Genomic DNA, 24,201 nt, shown 5'->3' with positions numbered 1-24,201 from the left:
TTGCGCTGATTACTAGCTGCATTATGGAAGTATGTTTCCATACATGTTTGATCCAAAAATGACTTGGGTAATAATGTTCAGCGCTTAGAGGTTTCATTACATTAGGTGTTATATAAATCCTGGATATTATTATATTATATTAGTGTAGACCCTAGGGTTAAGTTTTCTGTAAAGGTAAACAAACTTATTGTCTGTTTTTTACAAAACAATGATAGAAACCAAACAAATGCAAAATATTTTTAAAATATAAAGTTTATTTCTTTTTTTTTTTTTTGCATGTTATATTTCATATTCTGTGGCAGTACACATCATATAAACTCTGATAAATTTAATTATTGTATGTCAAAATCCCATGCTGTATTTGAAATACTGTTAAGAATATTTTTATGAAATAAAACTAAACTGGTTTATGAAATCTATATAACGGTGAATATTATTATAAAAAAATAAGAAAATCATGATTATTTTTGGTTGAATTTTATAAAGATTTCCTGTTTAATAGGAAGGGTTGGAATATATGGTAAATGTATAGGATACAATACATGATGATGCGGAATTAGGTGTGCTATAAGACTATTCAATATAATACTTTGTAAGAAAAATTGTTAATATTTAATTCTAAGTATTACAAAATTGTAATATAAAAAATAAAAAAATACAGAATTATTTGAAATTTATGCACTTCAAATATATATTGTCCCCCCTTCTATGGAAGTGATTAACTTTGTAAAAACTACAAAATTCTAATTCAATGTCTGATTTAATTAATCTTCATTTTTCATGTTTTTTGGGGACAATACATCTTTAAGTATTTTATACAAGTAGTATATTTGTATTAGTATGTTACAAAAAGCATTTATAAAAAATATCATCAATACTGAACTAATATTCTAGTGACTTATGTTAGTATTAAATTTATTTCTAATATTTTCATTTAATGTGTGTGAAAATTACAGCAAAAGTATGATTTAGTTTTTAGAAATTGTGATTTTAAAAGCTTTTACTATATAATTATAGTAAAAAACGATTGGTACAGTACATTAACACTATAAAAGATAAAAATATTTACAATATTAATTATTAATGACATACAATTTAACAAAAATAATTAATAATTTAATTTTTAAAAAGAGCAATTTTTTCTGAAAGTTTAATTATTTTCTATTCAAATTTAAGATATTCTTCATTAAGTAGTATAATAATATTTCTAAGAATTATTGACATAAACTCTATTTTGTGCCATCCTCTTTGTCATCAATGATTTCTATATAAAGGTTCATCACATATAGTTCCTGTAGGCTGTTGTTTCCTGACACATGGATTGTTGACATAAACTGCACTAGTTGTGGATGTGTTTTCACAGCTTTCATGTTTTGTGATATCTTCTTTGTCATCAATGATTTCAATATAAAGTTCATCACATTCAGGTCCTTTAGGTCGTTTCCTTACATGTGGATTATTCACATCAACTTTACCAGATGTCTTTTCTACCTTCTGATCAGGAATGACTTCATATTTTGTGCCATCTTCTTTGTTAACAGCACATTCAGCATAAGTTGTATCATATACAGTTTCTATCTTTTGTACATCAATAGAGGTCAAGAATGGTAAAGTATCTTGTATGACCTTTGCACTCTGACCTTTGTCAATTGTGAAAGCAGTTTCATAAGTGGTATCATTTTTAGTAGCCATTGTTTCTGATGTTAATGATTGGTAATGTTGACTGGTACTTTTGTCAGGTATTTGATATTCATCTTCATCTTGTCTCTCCTGCCTTTCAGTGGTATCATCATAGTCATCATCAGTATTGTTATTATTTTGTTTCTTTTTATATTTAAGGTAGCAAACGCCAATTGCAACAATGATGTTAATAGTTATTACAACGCATAATATGATCATGTAAATTTTGATTTTTTCTTCATCATTATTGTTCAACAATGGAATGATCATTGACTTGGATTCTTTTCCCAAAAGATTTCCTGCTTCACATGTTATTTCAGAACCAACTTTTGGCAATTTAATAAATTTCAAAGTCTTATTTGAAATAGTAAAGTGATCTTCTGGAACACTAGATTCCACAATCCAGACTGTTGTATCAACAGGTGGTCTAGCCTCTGCAGTACAGATGTATTCCAGTGGTGATATCTGTGTGATGTTAATCTCTGGTTTGTAGTTGACAGTGAGTGGGCCTACAGAGCAACTTCTGGTCTCATTTGTTTCTTTTCTTCTCGATTCACATACAAACACTGCATTATGGTACTCTTTTGTTACAGTCAAGTTGTAAGCAATGCCCCCATTATAATAAGTAGTAGGTAGAACTTGTTTGTTTACAGTTAAAATTGTTGTAACATTATAATCTGTCTCTGGTGGCCAACATCCTAATAATAATGTTTCTCCCATGACAACAGTTTTGATGATTGCTCCACACACTGGAGAATGAAATGTATATTTCGGTATGACGACAGTTGAAATTGCTATTTCAATAGGGACATCTTTGATTAGCTCATACACAGAGCATCTATAATCAGTTTTTATACTAGAAGATGATTTAAAGTCTATTGAACTTGGTATTTTGATAAAAAGTGTGAAATTCATTTCATCACCTAGAATTGAGTAACTTTCAGCAATGTTATTAATACTTGGTAACAAAATATTTCTGTCATGTGAAATAATCTCCTTATACTCGTAACTTGGCCAATAACTCCATTCTACTATGTGGTGATTTAGAATTAAATTCTCAAAAACACAAGGCAGTGAAACATTCTGACCTGGATAGACAGTCACATTTGATGGTGGCTTAGTAACAAACTCAACATTAGCAAGTGAAGATGAAGACAATAAAGTCAATACAACCAGGAAGAAAACATCACAATCTCCAGTCATGTTGATTTCAAAGTTGTTTGATCATGTAGAAAGGTAGAGTAGAGAAAAGTAGTTGAAGCCAGCGATAGTAGAATGTGCAGAATACACTGTAGCATCTACAGTATGCATCTTGTTCCTCATACAACGAAAGTTTTACAATTTACATTCAAAACTCTGTAGTTTTTACTCATTATCTGGTAGCTAATCAAACTCGATCAACCATAACACAGTTTTGTTTTTCTTGTATTTTCGATATTTGTATGGCATAGATATACAGTAGCTAGTGTATAAAATTTTGTAGTAACCCCATAGTGTAAACATTTTAACCAATTGCATTGTTTTCATGACATACTGTGTAATTAATAAAACCAATGTAAGCGTGTAAATTTAATAAGGAACTTTTTAAAGTTTTGAATATTAAACGTTAAATGTTAAAAAATGTTCGCTCTGATTGGCTGATTAATATATCGACCTCATTTCCATCTATGTATATTTCATTCTCATTTTCTATATATTAATCAAAATGTTCAAATTCATTTTCTCTGATTGGCTGATTAACATAAGCCTTATTTCCATCTACATATATTTCATTCTCATTTTCTATATATCCATCCAAATTTTCAAATTTGTTCACTCTGCTTTGCTGATTAATATTGACCTCATTTCCATCTACGTATATTTCATTCTCATTTTCTATATATCCATCCAAATCGTCAAATTCGTTCGTTCTGATTGGCTGATTAATATAGACCTCATTTCCATCTACGTATATTTCATTCTCATTTTCTATATATCCATCCAAATCTTCAAATTCGTTCGCTCTGATTGGCTGATTAATATCAACCTCATTTCCATCTACGTATATTTCATTTTCTGTTTCCTGATACTTGTCCATGTTTCCCATTGCGTAGTTTAAAACCATTGAATCCTCCTTCTTGTCTTCCTGTTGTGAAGGTTTTGTCGTAGTTTCATTTTTTGATTTAACTTTCTTTTGTTTTTGTGTATATAAACAAACAAGTATTATAAGAATAATGACAAAAAAGCATACTAAACTTACTGCAATAACCAAAATTATTATATTCATCCAGTTACCATTATTATCTTGTGTTTCATCCTCGTTTTTGATTAACATGTTATTTACCGTGGTTATTAGTTCTTGTATACTAGACTGAGTGTATTGATCGATATCTGCGCTGTTGCGTGTTACAGGAACGGTTGTCGTTATCTCACGTATTGGAATCGTTCTACAAATGTTCTTCTTTGAACTACAAATAAACGTTGCATTGTGTTCACCTTTTGTTACATTAATATTGTGTCCAATGTATAATCCGTCTTTAGTAGTTATGATTTGTTTTATTTCTGGCGTTGTTATGATGATTGTAGGTTTACAATTAGTAGTACATTCCAATGTTGTCGTATTTACATTTATAACATATTGAGAGTTACAATCCGGTTCAACAAATTGACATTTCTTTTGTACACTTAATGTTTTTATTGCCGTCCCGACAACAATTTGTCCTTTGCATGTTACATTTGTCAGCTGATCAACTTCAGGTGGTTCATTGAATGTTAATACATTATTTGAAATGTTGATACTGTAATTTAAGGTATTGCCGTTTTCCAAAATCCAGACTGTTTTATTAACAGATGGTCTAGCCTCTGCAGTACAGTGGTATTCCAGTGGTGATATTTGTGTGATGTTAATCTCTGGTTTATAGTTGACAGTGATTGGACCTACAGAGCAACTTCTTCTCTCATTTGTTTCTTTTCTTCTTGATTCACATATAAACACTGTATCATTTTCTTTTGTTACAGTTACGTAGTAAACAGTGAGGATTCCATTAATAGGTAAAGCTCCTTTGTTCACTGTTAAAGTTGTTGTAACATCTGGATCTGTTGATTGTGGCAAGCATTCTAATGATATTGTATCTCCATTGGCAACAGTTGTATTTATTTCTTTGCATGTAGGAGCATCAAATGTCCACTTCTTTATAATAATATTTGAAATTACTGAATCAGTATTTCCTATGTTTGGTTTAAAAATGGAACACAAATAATCTACACTGATACTAGTTGATGTTCCAAAATGTAATGAACTTTGATTCAGTATTTTCAAATGTAGAGTATAGTTTAGTCCTTCACCAAGGATTAATAAATGTTCGGCAAATCTGTTTTCAGAATCATTGGTTAGTATTCTGTTCTCTGAAATAACTTGTAATTTTTCTGAATATAATTTCCGATAAGTCCATCGAACTACAGAGTTATTTGGTAAGACATTCTTTAAAACACATGGCAGAGAAAGAATCTGACCTGGAAAAACAGTTAATGGGGATGATGGCCTAGTAACAAACTTTGACTCATATGATGAAAACAAAGATATTAAAGTCAATACAATCAGTAAGTAAACATTACCAGAGTGCATCATGTTTGTTTCTTCGAGAAAGTTGTTGATTGTATAAACAATTTAAATTTAAGGAAGTAACATGTATTGATTTCAAACCAACATGAATGTATTATAGGAAATACTATATGAGTACTAGCGGAAATTCATTGTAAAAATAATGGAAGTAATGCATATTAATTGATAATCCTATGCTGTTCACTCATTGGCTTAGAGTTGATCAAACTCGGTCAACCATGAGATCCCGTGATTGCAGTAGTGAAAGGTTTGAGTGGTATTGATAATCCTCTGCTGTTCACTCATTGGCTGAAAGCTGATCAGGTTCAGTCAACATAATAAAGCAGCAAGAAAAGTGAAATTGCACTTTTTTTTCATCCTTTGCCATTTTTGTCTGAAGAGTTTAAATAGCATGGAGGTATAATAATATAATAATAGTATTGTCATATCATACTGTACCTCCATGATAGTACATTGACTTTTGTAGACAGAAATTCTAATAGCAATATTTTCTTTTAGAAAGAAAGTGGTGAACAAGTGTAATACTGTCAGTTATTGAATAGTCATGGTCTTGTGGTTTTATATAAAACAGCGCCCTCTGTATTTCAAAGTTCTGACTCACTTTCAGGAAGAATGTGTCTTTTTCAGACCTTTTAATGTCAACACAGTGATTCATAATAGTTGATACTTTTTGTATTAAAAAATCCTTCTTTATGTCATTGTTTTGTAAGAAAGTTAGAAAAGTTAAAAAATTGATGGAATGATTTTATGACTCGTTTTTACTTTATTGTATTGTAGTAAATATATAGCATGTAGGATGTCTAAATTGTCCTAATGCAGTTGTAACTGTAAGCATTTTGTTTGCTCTTTAACCTGTTTATTGTAGTAACTGCCTCATAAAGTGGAAATTGAGAATTACAGTTTACATATTAAATAGAAAAACACCACCCTAAACCGCCCATATAACATTTGGAATCAGCATCCTAAAATGGTAATAATGGTCCGACAAATTTCCGAGTCGTCTTTATTTCCTCCAGGTTTATAATTCTAGTGATACATAGTAATTATATTACATAGCCTATTAAATACAAGAACATGATTGGTCCAAATGGCGTCACATGATTACTGTTATAAGGGTTAAAAACGTTAAATAGGATAATAATCAAAGAATAGTAAATTAATAATGAAAATCAAAATACATCTGAGAATATTAATATGCATATTTACAGCATGTTATTACTTGATTATTTTTATTTAAATTTTATACTTTCTATTATAATTTATACTGATTTACTATACTAGTGTGGAAAGTATTAACAGCAGCAGTAAGATTCTTTCTTTACAAAATGTAGTTTAAACAAGCTATTAATTATACCAAGTAACAACAGTTTTTTTTTAGAGCGTAAATGTTTTCTGCGCAAAATTGATATTATCCATTAACTAATGCCAGTATAAAAGCAATTATAACATCCCTGTGTAGGAGCTGTCTCAATAAACAGCTATCAATGGCGTGGGGTGTCCAATAATGACCATTTTCACTATTTCTGAATGTTTGTAGATGGCTGTATTCTAACATGCGGATTATTGACATAAATAGAACTGGATGTGGAAGTGTTTTCAACATCGACATATTTTGTGATGTCTTGTTTGTCAGCAACAATTTCTATGTGTGGTTCATCACATTCAGGTCCTTTAGGTTGTTGTTTCCTGACATGTGGATTATTCACATAAACTGCACTAGGTGTGGATGTGTTTTCAACATCAGCATGTTTTGTAATGTCTTGTTTGTCATCAACAATTTCTTTGTGTGGTTCATCACATACAGGTCCTTTAGGTTGTCGTTTCCTGACATGTGGATTATTCACATAAACTGCACTAGGTGTGGATGTGTTTTCAACATCAGCATGTTTTGTAATGTCTTGTTTGTCAACAACAATTTCTATATGTGGTTCATTACATTCAGGTCCTTTAGGTTGTTGCTTCCTTTCACGTGGATTATTCACATAAACTTCGCCCGATGTCTTTTCTACATTCTTTAATATCAGGAATGACTTCATATTTTGTGCCATCATTTTCGTTAACAGCACATTCAGCATAAGCTGTATCATACACAGTTTCTATCTTTTGTCCACCATCAATAGAGCTCATGTATATATCTGGCATGACACTTGCACTCTGACCTTTGTCAATTGTGAAAGTAGTTTCATAAGTAGTATCATTATTAGTAGCAACTTTTTCTAATTTTAATGATTGGTAATGTTGACTGGTACTTTTGTCAGGTATTTGATATTCATCTTCATCTTGTCTCTCCTGCCTTTTAGTGGTATCATCATAGTCATCATCAGTAATGTTATTATTTTGTTTCTTTTTATATTTATGGTAGCAAATGCCAATTGCAAAAAGGATGTTAATAGTTATAACAACAAATAATAAGATCATGTAAATTCTAGCACTATCATTGTTTATCATTTCTTCATTATTTCTTATTATTTCTTCATCATTTCTGATTTTTTCTCCATCAATATTTTTCAACAATGGAATGATCATTGACTTGGAATCTTCTCCCAAAAGATTTCCCGCTTCACATGTTATTTCAGAACCAAACTTTGGCAATTCAGTAAATTTCAAAATCCCATTCAAAATAGTAAAGTGATCTTCAGGAACACTAGATTCCACAATCCAGACTTTTTCATTAACAGGAGGTCTAGCCTCTGCAGTACAGTGGTATTCGAGTGGTGATATTTTTGTGATGTTAATCTCTGGTTTGTAGTTGACAGTGATTGGACCAATATAGCAACTTCTGGTCTCATTTGTTTCCTTTCTTCTTGATTCACATACAAACACTGCATTATGGTGTTCTTTTGTTACAGTCAAGTTGTAAACATTGAAGGGCCCAACATAATAATTAGTATGTAAAACTTGTTTGTTCACTTTTAAAATTGTTTTAATGTCATAATATGTCTCTGTTGAGTAACATCCTAATGATAATGTTTCTCCAATGACAACAGGTTTGTTGATTTTTAAACAAACTGGATCTCTAAATATTGGTTGTATAATAACAGTTGAATTTGCTGTTGCAACAGGGACATCTTTGCTTGGTTCAAACACAGAACATCTATAATAAGTGCTAATACTAGAAGATGATTCAAAATCTATTATTCTTGGTATTTTGATAAAAAGTGTGAAATTCTCTTTATCACCTACAATTAAGTAACTTTCAGCAATGTTGTCAATACTTGTTAACAAAATATTTCTGTCCTTTGAAATATTGTACTGGATGTCATAACTTGGCAAATAAGTCCATTCTACTATGTGGTGATTTAGAATCAAATTCTCAAAAGCACAAGGCAGTGATACATTCTGACCGTGATAGACAGTGACTGTTAAAGGTGGCCTAGTGACAAACTCAACAGCAAATGAAGATGAAGACAATAAAGTCAATACAACCAAGAAGAAAACATTATCACAATCCATCTTGAAAGAGACTATATTCAGTTTACAAAAATCCAAGTAAATGAAAAATATAAATATTTTTTTAACCAGTGTGTACAGTGTACAAGGAAGCTTAGGCTTGGACAAAACGATACTGTGTTGAATTTTCAACAAGTTCCTTACTAAAACTATTGAATATTCATTTGATAATTATGTATCATGCACTGATTGGCTGGTACAGTATCTGACAATTGAACTCACAACCATAATGATCAGCTTACTGCCGGACTACAGTACTTGTCTATTTTTTGACAAAACGATAATAAAAAATCAAACAAAAGCAAAGTATTTGCAAAGTATATGTTTTATTTCTCTCTTTTTTTTGCGTGTTATAATTCATATTCTGTGGTACAGTAGTACACATCATATAAACTCAAATAAATTTCAAAATTCCATGCTGTATTTGAAATAATGTAAAGAATATTTTCATGAAATGAACCTAAACTGGTTTAAATGCATTCCATAGAAAGGTAAATATATCATAAAAAATAAGAAAATCATGATTTCGTTCATATCAGTTCGTTAATGATTTCCTGTTATTTTAAATGGGAAGGGTTGATATGCTGTAGAATAGGATACAATACATGATGATGCCGAAATAGGTGTGTTTTTATTTTTTGGAAAAGATCGTTAATATTAAATATCTAAAATATTACAAAATGTTAAACAAAAGTATAAAATTATTTAGTTACATGCCATGTCAGAATTTAGAGACCATGTCATAATTATTCTACTGCAGTTTACTGCAGTAACTTACTGCGTCATATAAACTCAAAATTCCATGTTGTATTTGAAATGCTGTTAAGAATATTTTCATGAAATAAAACTAAACTGGTTTATTCAGTCTATACAAAGGTGAATATATTATAAAAAAAAGTTAAGAAAATCATGATTTTTTATGGTCAGATTTCCTGGAAGTGTTAGAATATAAAAATGATACTATACATGATGATGCGGAAATAGGTGTGCTGTAAGAATATCCAATATAACAATTTGTTTAGAAAAACGTATAGTATAAAACGTTAATATAAAAAAGACAAAAGTATAAAATTATTTACAATTTAATGTTTTATTTATTGTGTGTGCTGAAGGTAATACCGTATGCAATAACACATACATTTTTGAAAAAAAAGTGTTATATTTTGCAAATTGACAAAATTTTAATCTAAAAGACAAGTATACTAGAATTATTTACAATTTACAAAATGTTAGTATTTTGTATACTATATTATTATTATTTATTATTTTTATTTTTAATTATTATATATCAAGTTGAAGCATTTATTTTAGAATAACAATAAACTGCAAAGAATTAACATGCTTATATTTACAAAATATTAGTGATATTTTAGGGTTTGATGTCAGAATTAATTGTTTGTATGTCAGGAATGTATGAAGTTCAGGATTTCTAATTCCTTTGTTCTGAAGGTTGAATGTCGTGGAACTTATTGATACTGGAAACACGGTTCAATTATTTTGAAATTTTGTTATAACCAGTTTTGTGTCAACATTTTTTATTGTTACTAGGATTTCCTTTTACACATTTGCCAAAAACGTTTCCTATTTTGTATCATCAATAATTTCAATGTAAGTTTCATCACATACAGATTCCTGTTGCCATGTGACTCTACCATCAAAAGTGGTCATGTATGCCAAAGTATCTGACATGACCCTTGAACTCTGACCTTTGTCAATCGGCGTAATTTTTTCATAACCTGCAGCCATTTCATCATGTTTAATATTCGTTTTTTGTAACTGTTGATAATTTTGCCTGACAGTGACATGTTCTTCTGGTACTTGGTATCCATTTTCCTGTCTGCCTATCCTCTCCACAACACGGGTATCATTCCCGGTATCATCATTGTCAATTTTCTGTGTTTGGTTTCTCTTACACTTGCGGTAGTAGATTACAATGATAATAATGCCAAAAACAATGACAATGATTATAATAATGATAATGACAATGTAAAAATCTGGATCATTGTTTAACTTTGAAACGTAAAACTTTTCTGTTGTTTTTCCAACTGTATTTTCTGCCCAGCATTCTAAAAAAGCATCATTGTCTAATTCTTCAGGGAAGAATAATATATCATTTAATATCTTAACATTTTCTTGAAGAATTTCAGGCTCCACAATCCAGTTTGTCTGATTAACGGTTGGTCTAGCCTCTGCAGTACAGTGGAATGCTAGTGGATTCACTTGTGTGATGTTAATCTCTGGTTTGTAGTTGACAATGAGCGGGCCTACAGTACATATTATCTCAATTTTTCCTTTATTTCTTGATTCACATACAAACTCTGCATCATGATGTTCTTTTGTTACAGTCAAGTTGTAAGCTTGAGAATTTGTGGTTGGTAAAACGTGTTTGTTCAATGTTAAATTTGTTGTAACATAATTTGTCGCTGGGGGTAAACAGCCTAATGATAATGTTTCCCCAATAACAACCGTTGAAGTCTTTTCCGAACACATTGAAGGAATATATGTTGGTTTCTGTATGGTTACACTGAAAGTTGTTTCTTCTGCAGTTGTGTTGCTTGATTTAGATACAGAACATGTATAATCTATTTTGATACTAATAGATAAACCCCTAAAATCTATTAAACTTGGTATTTTGAAACAAAGCGTGAAATTCTTTCCATCACCTACAATTGCACAGCTTTCACCAACTGTAATTGAGTAACTTTCAACCAGTTTATCAATACTTGTTGACAAGACATTTCTGTCTTTTGAAATAGTGATTTTCTCCTCAGCACTTCGATAATAATTCCATGTAACTTTGTTGTCATCATCTAGATTATTACAAATGCATGGCAGTGCCACACTCTGGCCTGGAGAGACCAACAGTGTTGTTGATGATGTCACAGCAGCAATTAGCTCAGCAAAAAAAGATGTTAAAGCAAATACTATCAGGAAGTAAACAGTACGATCCATGTTGTTAATCTTCATCTCTCAAACAATTCTACAGAAAATTCCGAGTTTAAACCACCGTAGGAAGTGATGTTCTATTGGAAAATGATGTTTTGTTTAATCTTTAATAAGTACTAAAATAAATGAATATTCATTTGCTAATTATGTATCATGAACTGATTGGTTACCATCAGGTGATCAAATTTTTAAACCATTTTTTGTTGGTTTACAGTTTATTCGTTTGTGAATAAATATAATTTATTTAATCTTGTAAATAAAATAAAGAGTCCACTGATAATTTTATAAAATAATATAAAATAAATTCTAAAAAGATACATTTAATTGTTGTTGTTTTCTCTATTAGTTTGATTAATAGCAATAATTATGAGAATATATATAGTAAATTGCTATAACAAACATGGTAGCAACTGCAAATCCTCAAACTGCATTTGTTTGTCTATCACTTTTCTTCAATTTTGACCTATGGTTGACCTAAAGCTCTGTCTGAAGGTGACGTGTTTCCCATACTTTCTGTTTGGTGTCTATTGCAATTTTCTTTGTCTTTATTAACTTCAACATAAGGTTCGTCATATAAAGTTTCCTGTATTTGTCAATGTCTTGTGTTCATGTGTGGTATGTTATCTGGTATGACCTCTAAACTCTGACCTTTGCTTTGGCTATTTTCAGAAGAAGGTTGTTTAAAGTGTTGTTTTCTATCACAAGGATTGTTAACATAAACTCTGTTAGGTGTAGAATTTCTCATCAAATTGGAATTTATATAAGCTACATTATCTGGTATGACCTTTAAACTCTGACCTTTGCTTTGGCTATTTTCAGAAGAAGGTTGTTTAAAGCGTTGTTTTCTATCACAAAGGATTGTTAACATAAACTCTGTTAGGTATAGAATTTCTCATCAAATTGGAATTTATGTAAGCTATGTTATCAGGTATGATCTTTAAACTCTGACCTTTGCTTTGAAGACTCACAGAAGAAGATTGTCTAGCATGCTGTTTTCTAACACAATAATTGTTAGCGTAAACTCTAGTAGGTGCAACCAACTCAGGAATATCATATTTATCGATTTTGTTCTTCACAACTTTAGCATAAGGTTGGTCATATACGGCTTCCTGTGTTTTACTTGTTTCACTGTCAACGTTATTACGCTATGCTGTCAGTCATATCTGACCTTTGACCTATGTGAAACTGTTCAGAAATGTACTTTGTGTCATCTTCATCATTAGCTTCACCACATACTTTTTCCATTGGTGTTTTGCATGCATCATCAATTGTCACCCTTGAACTGTGACCTAAGCTATGAATAGTTCTGTAAGCTGCATCTCTTTGATCAATACGGTATGTGTCAAATTATCTGTCATGACCCCTGAACTCTGACCTATGTTGTTTAATTGTATAGTTTCACATGCTGCATAGTCATTCACTTCTGTGCTTGACTGGCTAGCAACATCGCTAGCATCAATTGTAGTTGCTGATTTTTTTATTTTGGACTTGCGGATAATACAAAGCATAGTTACAACAATAAAAACAACAGCACTGATAATAACAATAGTAATGAAGATGCTGTTGCTATTTTCTTCAATGTCCTTATTTTCATCATTCAAGTTGACTATTTTAAATATTTCTGTTGTTTTTCCAACAGAATTTTCTGCCCAGCATTCTATAACAGAGTTAGCTTTTAATTGCTCAGTAAATATTAATGTGTTATTTATTAATATTTCAAAATTTTCCTGAGAAATTTTAGGCTCCACAATCCAGTTTGTTTCATTAACAGGTGGTCTAGCCTCTGCTGTACAGATGTATTCCAGTGGTGATATTTTTGTGATATTAATCTCTGGTTTGTAGTTGACAGTGATTGGACCAACAGAGCAATTTCTGATTTCATTTGTTTCGTTTCTTCTTGATTCACATACAAACACTGCATCATGGTACTCTTTTGTTACAGTCAAGTTGTAAGCATTGGTTAACCAATTATAAATAGGTAACACTTGTTTGTTCACTGTTAAAGTTGTTGTTACATCATAATCTGTTACTGTAGTCCAGTCCCTAAGGGGAGAAAAAGGGGTGGGATGTTACCAAACTGGATACAAATTTTTCAGTATAGCAGTTTGGTAGAGTATAGTGTGGAGATGCCAAAACAAAGTTACTGGAAATCTGATTTGACCTCTGTGACCTCTGACCTCAATTTTTATATTTTTCTATTATATAACTAAAAATCGCCATATCTTGGAAACGCAGGGACATTTTACATTTATTTTTTTTAAAAAATGCTTGGAAGATATATATTTATATTCGCTATAATGAAAATAATTGTACAAAAATGGCCGCAAAGGCTTTATTTTTCAGTTTGACCTTTGACCTTGATTGCCTAATATCTCAATAACACGCAATCTCAGAGATTTGAGAATGGGCTCAAAATGTTAAGAACATAAATCTAATATTTAGTCTAATAGAAACTTTTTTCAAAAAATTACCATAAATTAAGCTTTTTTGACCCTTGACCTCTAATGTTTGAATATGTCAATATCTCGGTAACTATTTGTCCTAAAAAGTTCAGTTTGGTGTCAAATTGTTTAGAATATACACATTTATATTTGCTCTAACAAAATATTTTGTCAGAATTCAATTGGAAATGTCATTTTGAGCTATGACCCATCGTTTTGCACATATTTAGCAATTAATAATCTAAAAAAAAAGATCGAGAGAGGAGAGGGGGTTGGGGTGGATGGAGAGACACATATTTTTGTTACATGTTACACAAATATTAAACTCTGTCTACACTATAACATTTTTATGCGACAAAAAAATGTGATGTGCCCATATATGGACACGATGAATGACATATCACTACCATATTTGGGCACATCACACCTTTTTTGTTAAACTAGTTTATAGTGTAGACAAACATGTAAAAAATATGTCTCTCCATCACCCCAACCACCTCCCCCTCTCTCGCCTTTCCAATGCTACTGCATGCATCTATACACATCAAAATGACCGGAATTGTACTGGAAAGTTTTAGCTACATTTGAAAATAAGTCCCAGAGGATGGGTGTATTGTAATGTTATCAGAATTATGGCAATTGTTTGTAATGGGAAAGTTTTAAAACTACATTTGAAATATTTGCTAATAATATCACATGCTAATAAAGATATACTTATTTTCCCCCTGACAAAAGTAATTTTGACAAATATTTTTGTTGAATATGCAATTTTAATGTCACACATAATAGTTTCACCAAAAATTGGATTGAAAAAAAAATGATATAGTGCATACCCAAAAAAACTGTAATTTAAAGCAAAAAATAGGCTGGAAGTCAATTGTGATTTTGGTTAAATTAACTGTTTATTTTGTCTTTAAAGTGATATTTACTCTATTTTTTAGATTAGCTCTTTGATTAAACACCTCTTCCAATGCAGTGAAGATCTTAAGTGTCACCTTGTCTTACTAATCTTCCTTAACTTCTCTTTGAACAATCGTAATCAATATTTGTTGAGGTATAATATTTCCCTCTAATATGGTAATGCCTGTTTTATTGAGTCAAATGCTTTCTGATAATCTCTAAATCAAAGATTTGGTGATATTCATTTCCTTTTTATTTTAGTTGATTGACCAACTGTATAAGATGGTCCTACTGTATAAAGCCTTATATATTGGTTTATTTACTTCTAGTCGGTCTCTGATTTTGTTTTTTGATTACTTTTGTAAATTATTTGTGTACATGTGATAATGTTCGTTTGGTCGGTAATGGTTGATGTCAGTTTTGTCATGTTTTTGTGGATTAAAGTATAATTATCATTGCTTCTCTTGATTTCTTCTGGTTTCAAAGATTTTGTTGTAGAGTGTTATGAGCTGGATGTGTTATTGCCTCATCAAGCCAAGATGGTAATTTTGACTGCTCACTGGTTTGTTTTCCTTTTATATTCCACTACAGTATGTTCTTGAAAAGAAATCAGCTTTGTAATTAATTTGTCTTTGATCCTTTTCAGATTTCTAATATTTTAAACATATGTTTTTCTTTTCTTCGCTTTTTCCTCACTGTTTCAAGCATTTTATTTTGTCAGCATACTTCAAGCAATTAATTGATAATTAGGTCATATGTTTTATGAGTATCAAATCGCATTGGTTAATTCTTCTTTTCTTTCTTTAAGATCCTGATTTTCTTTCTTTTTTTTTAATGTTATTTAACTTTTAAGTTTATTTAATTTTTTGTTGATATTAAATGTTGCTCTTACGGTGTAGGCCTACCATGCGATGGAATTATATATTGAAATTAAATTAAACATTAAGTTTTAAAAAAATTGTAAAAGGCTAGATAGGATATTGAATGTAGTTCTGGTCCATTAAATCTATATTTTAGGTATATTATTATAAGTAGGCTATGACACACGCACGCTTAACAGTATATCCTGGTCATACCTCAAACTGGCATTTCCAGTAAAAATATGATAACATCTTCTATTAGAGCTAATATAAATGTTTACATTTTGAACATTTTGACACCAAGTTGAACTTTTTATGACATTTGGTTACAGAGATACAGACATATTTAAACATTAAAGGTCAAAGGTCAGTAAATGACATTTCCTGTGGATTTGGAAGAACATGTTTAATTAGAGTATATATAAATATGTATGCTCTTAACAATTTGAAACAAATTTCAAGAAAATTTGACCAGTAGTTATTGAGATATAGTAAGCCGAGGTCAAAGGTCAAAACATTGAGAAATTACATTTCCGGTCGTTTTTTGGAAAAAAGTTCTATTAGAGCGAATATAAATATGTACCCTCTGATCTATTTGACACCAATATCATTTCAATTGTCAAACCCGTTGCGGAGATATGGCTGTTTAAGATAGAAATATAAAAATTGAGGTCAGAGGTCACAGAGGTCAAATCAGATTTCCAGTAACTTTGTTTTGGTATCTCCATATCATGTTCTATCAACATGCCAAAGGGCACACTTGTATCCACTATGGTAACATCATTTCCCCTTAGGGACTGGACTACTGGTGGGAAACATCCTAATGATAATGTTTCTCCAATGATAACTGTTGTCTTGATGTCTCCACACAAAGGAGAACTAAATGTATGTTTCTGTATAATAACAATGAAATTGCTGTTTCAACAGGGACACCTTTATCGCTTGGTTCAAACACGGAACATATATACTTTGTTTTAATACTAGTAGAAGATGGTTCAAAATCTATTAAACATGATATTTTGATAAAAAGTGTGAAATTCATTTCATCACCTAGAATTGAGAAACTTTCAGCAATGTTATCAATACTGGTTTACCAAAATATTTCTATCATTTGAAATAATCTCTGCAGCTTCAAACCTACTTTGCCAATAACCAATAACACAATCCATCTTGTGTTGTATCTTGAACAAAAATCTTGATCAAAACAAAAATTCTAGTAAAAATTAATAATTTTCAAGCCAGTGTCTGAGTCTACTGTGTGAGGAATATACCACTACATTGAAAATGTATTATAAATGACCTTTTGTACTATTTCTAATACTGAAACGTAAAGTATTACATATTGATCATTTCAAAACATTTTATTATATCTCATTGGTCAGTATGTGACAATTACAGTCTCGTAAAAGGATCGTGTCAATATTATTCTACTTCAGTAACTGCATATTTACATGATTTTTAGTTTTATGTAAAGCTCTGTCTACATTATCAAACCAAAAAATGTGATGATGTGCCCAAATATAGACATGATGATGTCATATTACTATCATATTTGGGGTTATCACTACCATATTTGGGCATATCCAATTTGTTTTGGTCAAACTAGTTTGATAGTGTAGACAAAGCTTAAGGTAGAAGGTCATGCAATAAACAGTCTTTATTGCATAATTACCAAAGAAAGCTTGCTGAATTATTACATAAACTATTGTATAAACAAGCATGAATAAAATGTAGTTACTGCATTAATCCTTGAAAAGAAGCCCATGTTGAAAATGTGTGCACTCATTGTTACACAAATTTAGTAATTAATTGCTATGCATGATTTCATCATCATGCATTCAATTATAACAACTTTTTCTGGAAAATGAAAATGACAGAGATTTGAAGTTGTATATTATTCTTTATTCAATTTAGTACAAGATTAAAAATATCAGTCCGTTGAGTTGAACAAATACTGTGTGAATTTTAATAAGTTACATAATCCATATGTCATACAGTAAAATATTTTACATAATGAAATTAATAATCTAGATAGTATAGCATATAATATAGTATAAGCAATATCTAAAAGATTATTTAAAGCAAGAGTTGTATTTAATATATAAAATAAAGTATTCCAATACTTTGGTTGAGATTGGTTAAAATGTTGGCTGAATGTAAAAACTTGTAATTAACCACCTTCAATCCCAACCCCCAACCCCTAACCCTCAACCTCTCAGTATATTAAGTATTTAAGTTTTATTGTTGGTAATCTGAAGGTCCTCACATGACTCGTAAACTTCATTCTTACACCATAAGTATTCTTCCTTCATTTCTTGAACATTTGGTTTGTTGTATTCACTGGTTAGACTTTCTTCTTTGTTTTCAATTTCTGCATTCAAAACTGCATATTCATGCCTTCCTTCGTTTATGTAACCTAGATCACTCTCTTGCGTTTTGTTTTCCATACACAAACTTTCATAGTCGTTAATAATTTGCACATTGCAGCGTTCTTTATTTTCAGTCATGTTTACAGTACCTTGAAAATGTTCGTCGTTCTCTCTATTCAACACAGCGTACTCATGAATTTGATCGTTTAAATTCTCAATTATGGAATTTCGTCCTGAATTCTCAACAAATTGTGCTTGATCAGGTTTGATCTCTTCATATTCATGCGGTAATGACATTTTCTTTGATGGTAATTCATGTGTTCCTTCGTTATTGTGTACGTACATAATGTTTGTGTTTAACTGGTTATGGTCATTTGGTATATCTTCGTAGTCATGTCGTAGTTTTTGCGATGTGCTATCTCTTTTACTAGAATTATTAACACTTTCTCTAGAAGCTATTTTCTTTTTAAGACAATTTACTTTAATAAACCATACGGTACAAAGTAAAGATATGAGCATAATCAGCGTAACAACTACCGGTAATAGTATCCAAATTATTGAGGTACTTGAAGGTGGTATCGTCGGCAACAAAGTTGTACTTGCATCTGATGTAGAAGTTGTCTCTGAATTTTGCGTAGGTTGTGTAGGGTTTAACGGTGACCTTAAATTTATTTTTAACAAACCTGTCGTACAACCTCTTGTTTCGTCTAAGATTTCATTCAGTACCTCGCAAAGAACAATTTTGTCTACGTCTTGTAAATTTGTTGCATATTCCAAAATTGTGTAGTTGTTTACCATTCTTGTTGTGGTTTGAATTTGTACGAAATTCCCAAGAAAGCTTAATTTTCCGTTCGTTAAATGGTTGATTGAATACTGACACTGTACACGTCCGTCATCGTCCGGCTGATTGGAACATGTTGGCGCTTCAAAACTCCAGTTTTTTATAAGCAATGTTGAATTTGATGTTTGTATTCGATAATGGCTTGGGTTGTCACTTTTTACTACCGTGCAGACAAACAAAGACAGGTTGAATTTAGAAGCTACGTAATCACTGATAGAGATAATTAAGTCAAATCTGTCATCATTAATTGACATTTTAAAATCTTCAACTATAACTCTATTAAGATTTTTATTAATTAATGACGGTTGGCTACTAACAATTGGTTGTCTATTAGCTAGCCACATCACTGCGTAATTCTTATGATCGATCCCTATTATCTGACAGGGCAAAGTAACATCTTCTCCTGGACTTGCAGTTGTTATTGTTTGAGGCCACTGGCCTAGTGTCAGCTGTCCGACCACTTGTTCTGCATAAATGCTTAACAAACTAACAAGAACATATATGGTTGAAAATGCCATCTTCCTCATCAAAATCAACTTGTGTCTAAATCAATTTTCACTTGATGCAATTTTTAGTTTAGCAAACCCATCAACAATCAAACTGGCATACAAATACTAGTGAACCATTCCTGTAGAAATTTGATTTAATTGTCTTCAGTGAAAAGCGACAACAAACAAGTTCATGACAAGGTTCGCAGCGATAAAATGGTGAACAAAAGACAATGTGAACATGTTGTTCAGACGTCCTGGCCGGAAGGTACGACCTTCTTTTCCCACCAAAATACACTGATAAGAATGTCAAGTGAGCATTATCTCAGTGTAACTACGTCACTATTATTATTCCTTGTTTCCTAATGGCAATTTAAGTATGGTATGAGGCTGTAAAGATCAAAGGGAAATACAGACTTAAGATGATTACCTGTCAATGTCATGTAATTGCCAGATTTTGATTTCAATTCTTTTCTATTGTTAAAGCAGTAACGACTTTCAGTCAATCAGAGAAACGGATTATGTGGATTTGTATATATAACTTGTACACAATTTATTGTTATTTAAAGTGATACTGTAATTCTTTGAAAGAGGTTTATTTTTTAGAAAACACATGTACACTTTTAGCTAACACAATTATTAATTTTATTATTAATAGAAATATTAATAATTAATTAAAACGACCCGTAGGAAGACCAAGAAATAACTGGATGAATCAAATAAAGAAAGACTTACAAGGACTAGTAAACACTAACACAATAACAAACCATCCTGCCATAAACAGAAAAAAAATGGAAACAAATTGTGGAAAGCGTAATGTCGGAAGATGGAAAACGTTAACAATAGAATAATAATTATTAATAGAATATTTAATTTGAAAATGTTAGGGATTTTGTTAAATTGTTTTCTTTTGGAGGTACTGCATTTTTTAAATAACATGCGAACGCTCATGAGGCAATCACTGTAATCTCTCCCAACTTTTCGTAAAAATCATTTATTATCATTGTACTCAAACTAGACCTTCAAACTGTTTGTTGTCATGACTTTTTTGTTTTATATATATAATTATATACAAAGTATTTTTTTCTTTTTGTTTATTGGTCTTGCGTGACAAGAAATCTCTTCTTGCAAGATCCTCTATTAATGGTATTTTTTGTATTTTCTCATTATACATTACCACTCTTTTTATTGTATTGTTATACCATTGATAGAAACTAATAATTGTTGAATTATTATTATTATAAGTGTGTTTCCTAAACAAGGCTTGCTAAATGATTGCATAAAAACAGGTTAAATTCATGAAAGAATTTCATTTAGCTTTGATTTTGTATAGATGACAAATTTCGTTTTTGTAAAAGCACAAGTTAACTGAGTACTTACTCGAACGTTTCGATCTCTATCAGAGATCCTTCTCAACTGACTGCGGAGTGTTAATGCAGCTTGGTCATTCTTGACGTCATCTGTTGATGACGTCGTACGCCTCCGGTTGTAGGTTGGAGGTTGTGCGGGGCTCGGATCAAATTTACATACATACATGTATGTATGTAAATTTGTACTTGATCTGAGTATGATGAAAGTTTATACAGTACAGCAAATTGATCAAATGCAAGGAAAAAATATCCGTTTAGTTTTATCATTGACTTTGACAGGAGCCTGTGAAGTAGTAAACTTATATTTATACTGTTTAAATTTAATAAAGAAAATAAATAATTAATATTGTTTTGCAAATGTATTTGTCTTTATAGAAATTCTATGATGGCATTGATACAACAGACGTGTCGGCTTCGTCAAAAACTAAATATAAGTGGAAGGTAAGTTTGATACATTAACTTGCTACTTTTGGGAGTGGCAACACAAACAGGACGGTTTGCACGTACGCAATGATACGTCCTGTAAAGTTCAAAACGACCTTGGTATGGAATCAATAAAATTTCAATGTTTATTAATCATATTGTGGAATAATTTTCCTGAAAAATTAAAGATTCAAAGAAATAAAAAAAATTTTTACCATGTATTTACTTTGATTTACTACTATTGGGAGTGGCCACACAAATAGGATTGTTTGCAATAATAAAGTTCAAAACGGACCGTTGTATAAAATCAATAAAATTTCAATGTTTATTGTTCATATTATTGAATAATCTTCCTGAAAAATTAAATATTCTTTTCAAAGAAATAAACAATTACTTTGATTTTGGAGTGGCTACACAAATAAGACTGTTTTCATGTATGCAATAATAAAGTTCAAAATGAACCTTGGTATGAAATCAATAAAATATCATGGTTTATTTTTTATGGAATAATCTTACTGAAAAATTAACGATTTAGAAACATTGATTAAAGGTTATATACCTGTATTGACTAAATAATTAATTCATTGAGAAAAGATTTTAAAAGTGATATATATATGATATTTCACAAACAAATAAAGCAATAAATAAAAATAGTTTGAAATGCTGTTATCAATATAAAATATAATATTTATATAATATATTTATTAAGGTATTGGTTTTATTAATAATAAAGATTGCTATTAAGCTTTGTCTACACTTAAAACTTTATGTGACAAAAAAATGTGATGTGCCCATAAATGGACATGATGATATTACTACATATATCACACTTTTTTTGTCAAACTAGTTTGATAGTGTAGACAGAGCTTTAAAAAATCCCTGTTTTTTACCATGTTGTACTTACAGTATGTTAAGCACAAAAGGTTACCAAGACAAATGACGTCGGATTTTATCTAGTTTCTTATTTTTTGTTTGTATGAATCATAAATAAATGTTTTATTTATTTTGTAATTAGTTTTTATTTTCATTGAAACTTTACATAAGGAATTGTTGTATTGAATGGCACTATGATGAGAAAGAAGAGATATTCTTTGTCTTAAAAAAATATTAAGTTGTAGTAATCACTAAATTTCAATCCATGAGTCATGGACTCTTTTTAATTTTTGAAAATGTATCTTTGTTTTTGTATTCTTTAGTTTGCTACAACTGTCAATAACAAAAATATGGAGACGGTTCGAAGTAATATTGGAAAATGGAGTTCGATGACAAGTCCCGGAGAAAGAACATTTTCGACGTTTGGTAAAAAGGCTGGTAGCCAATTAAAAGCTGCCTCTGATGCGATGTACGGTACAAAAGAGCTACAAGGGGAATCTTCGGGACATTCTTCTAGGCCGGTGTTGGGTCCAACCATGCCCACAGGCGATACATTTAGGCCGGTGATGGGCCCAACCATGCCCACAGGCGACACATTTAGGCCTGTGTTAGGCCCTACTATGCCTTCTGGAGGATTGGCAAGGCCTGTACAAGGCCCTACTTTACCTGTATGTAATTTAGTTCTACCCTGCCGCTACTATTTTTATTAGCAATAAAATGTTTTTAATTCTCTATATGAATATTCAATTTCTATAATACAAAATATGATATAATGTTTATGATTCAAGTTTTGACTTGCATGAAGTGAATCTCTGTATTCTTTTTTTTTCTTTATTAATCTATAATTTATTTTCGATTTAGCCAACATTTTTAAAAGCTCAAGAAGAAGAAAATAGAGAAGAAGAAAGAAAACGATTAAAATATGAAAGGAAGCAATTCAAAAAGCACAACAATATGGTGAGTAAAAAAACACAAACAAACATGCAAGTTATACTGCTCATTTGGAACAGTATTTCTTCAATTTAAAATAATAATAATAATAACAATAAAATGTAAAAATGTATGTTAAAAATTGTGTACAAAATCAATCAAATGTTTTAATCAAAGTCTAAATTAAAAATATGTGTTTTAAAAATAATGACAATGCCGTGACTATCAGTGGTGGGATCTCAATGAAAATAAAATAAGCAAAAAGCTAAATCAAAACGATAAAGTAAAACAGCCAGAAAAATTAGAGCTTTCAGGCAACAGTAGCTCTCCATCAGTGCAAGTGAGAGCACTTGGTAGACAAATAAATAACAAATGGTCTCTTTATTTAGGTGTTGGAAGAATTAGCACCACGAGGTACAGGCCATGATGCGAAGATTGAGAAGCGTATAGGAAGAGCGGAGAGTAAACGACAACGACAGCAGAGCCCCGACCTTCACGATTCAATAGTCATGGGAACAAGCAGGTATAACATCAAATTATTAATTAGCCATTTTTTAAATTGTATATTTTAGAACAATTAAAACTGGACAGCATAAAAAAACCACAAACACTCCCAAAACCAGAGTTTTATTTTTCTTAAAAGTATATAGCAGTTCGAAATTCTTTCTTTTTCTTTAATTAACCATTCTGAAAATCTTTCAGGAAATAATTCAGGTTGCCTGACCTTTACTGTATTGATTGCTTTTTGGGTTGTAATTCTATATTTTTAAAATTCTTTTTTTTTTCTAGTTTTTGCCTGAAATTTGTTTAATGTTTGGAATTCTCTCTCGATTGAATTTTAAAAAAAAACCGTCCATTGCTAATTTTAAATATACCCTCAAGAAATCTCTTTTCTGTCTGTACATATAGTGAGTAATTGTCTGACATACACAATCTGATATGTCGTTTTTTTCCATTATATTGTTATTATTATTATAATATGTGCCATGATTTTAAATATTTCCATATGCATATTTGCTTTTTATCCCA

At 30.8% G+C, this 24,201-nt stretch overlaps 1 protein-coding gene across 1 annotated transcript in view; it reads left to right on the top strand.

Annotated features, from left to right (window-relative positions):
* Nucleotides 1–24,201, top strand: part of LOC140053972 (uncharacterized) — an 84,942-nt gene that overhangs the window by 56,739 nt on the left and 4,002 nt on the right. Inside the window, exons 6-9 of the mRNA XM_072098753.1 lie at nucleotides 21,322–21,387; nucleotides 22,566–22,910; nucleotides 23,104–23,199; nucleotides 23,562–23,695. Coding sequence (XP_071954854.1) covers nucleotides 21,322–21,387; nucleotides 22,566–22,910; nucleotides 23,104–23,199; nucleotides 23,562–23,695 — 641 coding nt within the window. The remainder of the gene's footprint in view (nucleotides 1–21,321; nucleotides 21,388–22,565; nucleotides 22,911–23,103; nucleotides 23,200–23,561; nucleotides 23,696–24,201) is intronic.

The sequence above is a fragment of the Antedon mediterranea genome, chromosome 7, assembly GCF_964355755.1.
Source record: "Antedon mediterranea chromosome 7, ecAntMedi1.1, whole genome shotgun sequence".
Lineage (NCBI taxonomy): Eukaryota > Metazoa > Echinodermata > Crinoidea > Comatulida > Antedonidae > Antedon > Antedon mediterranea.
This window is presented reverse-complemented; position numbering and strand designations above follow the sequence as displayed.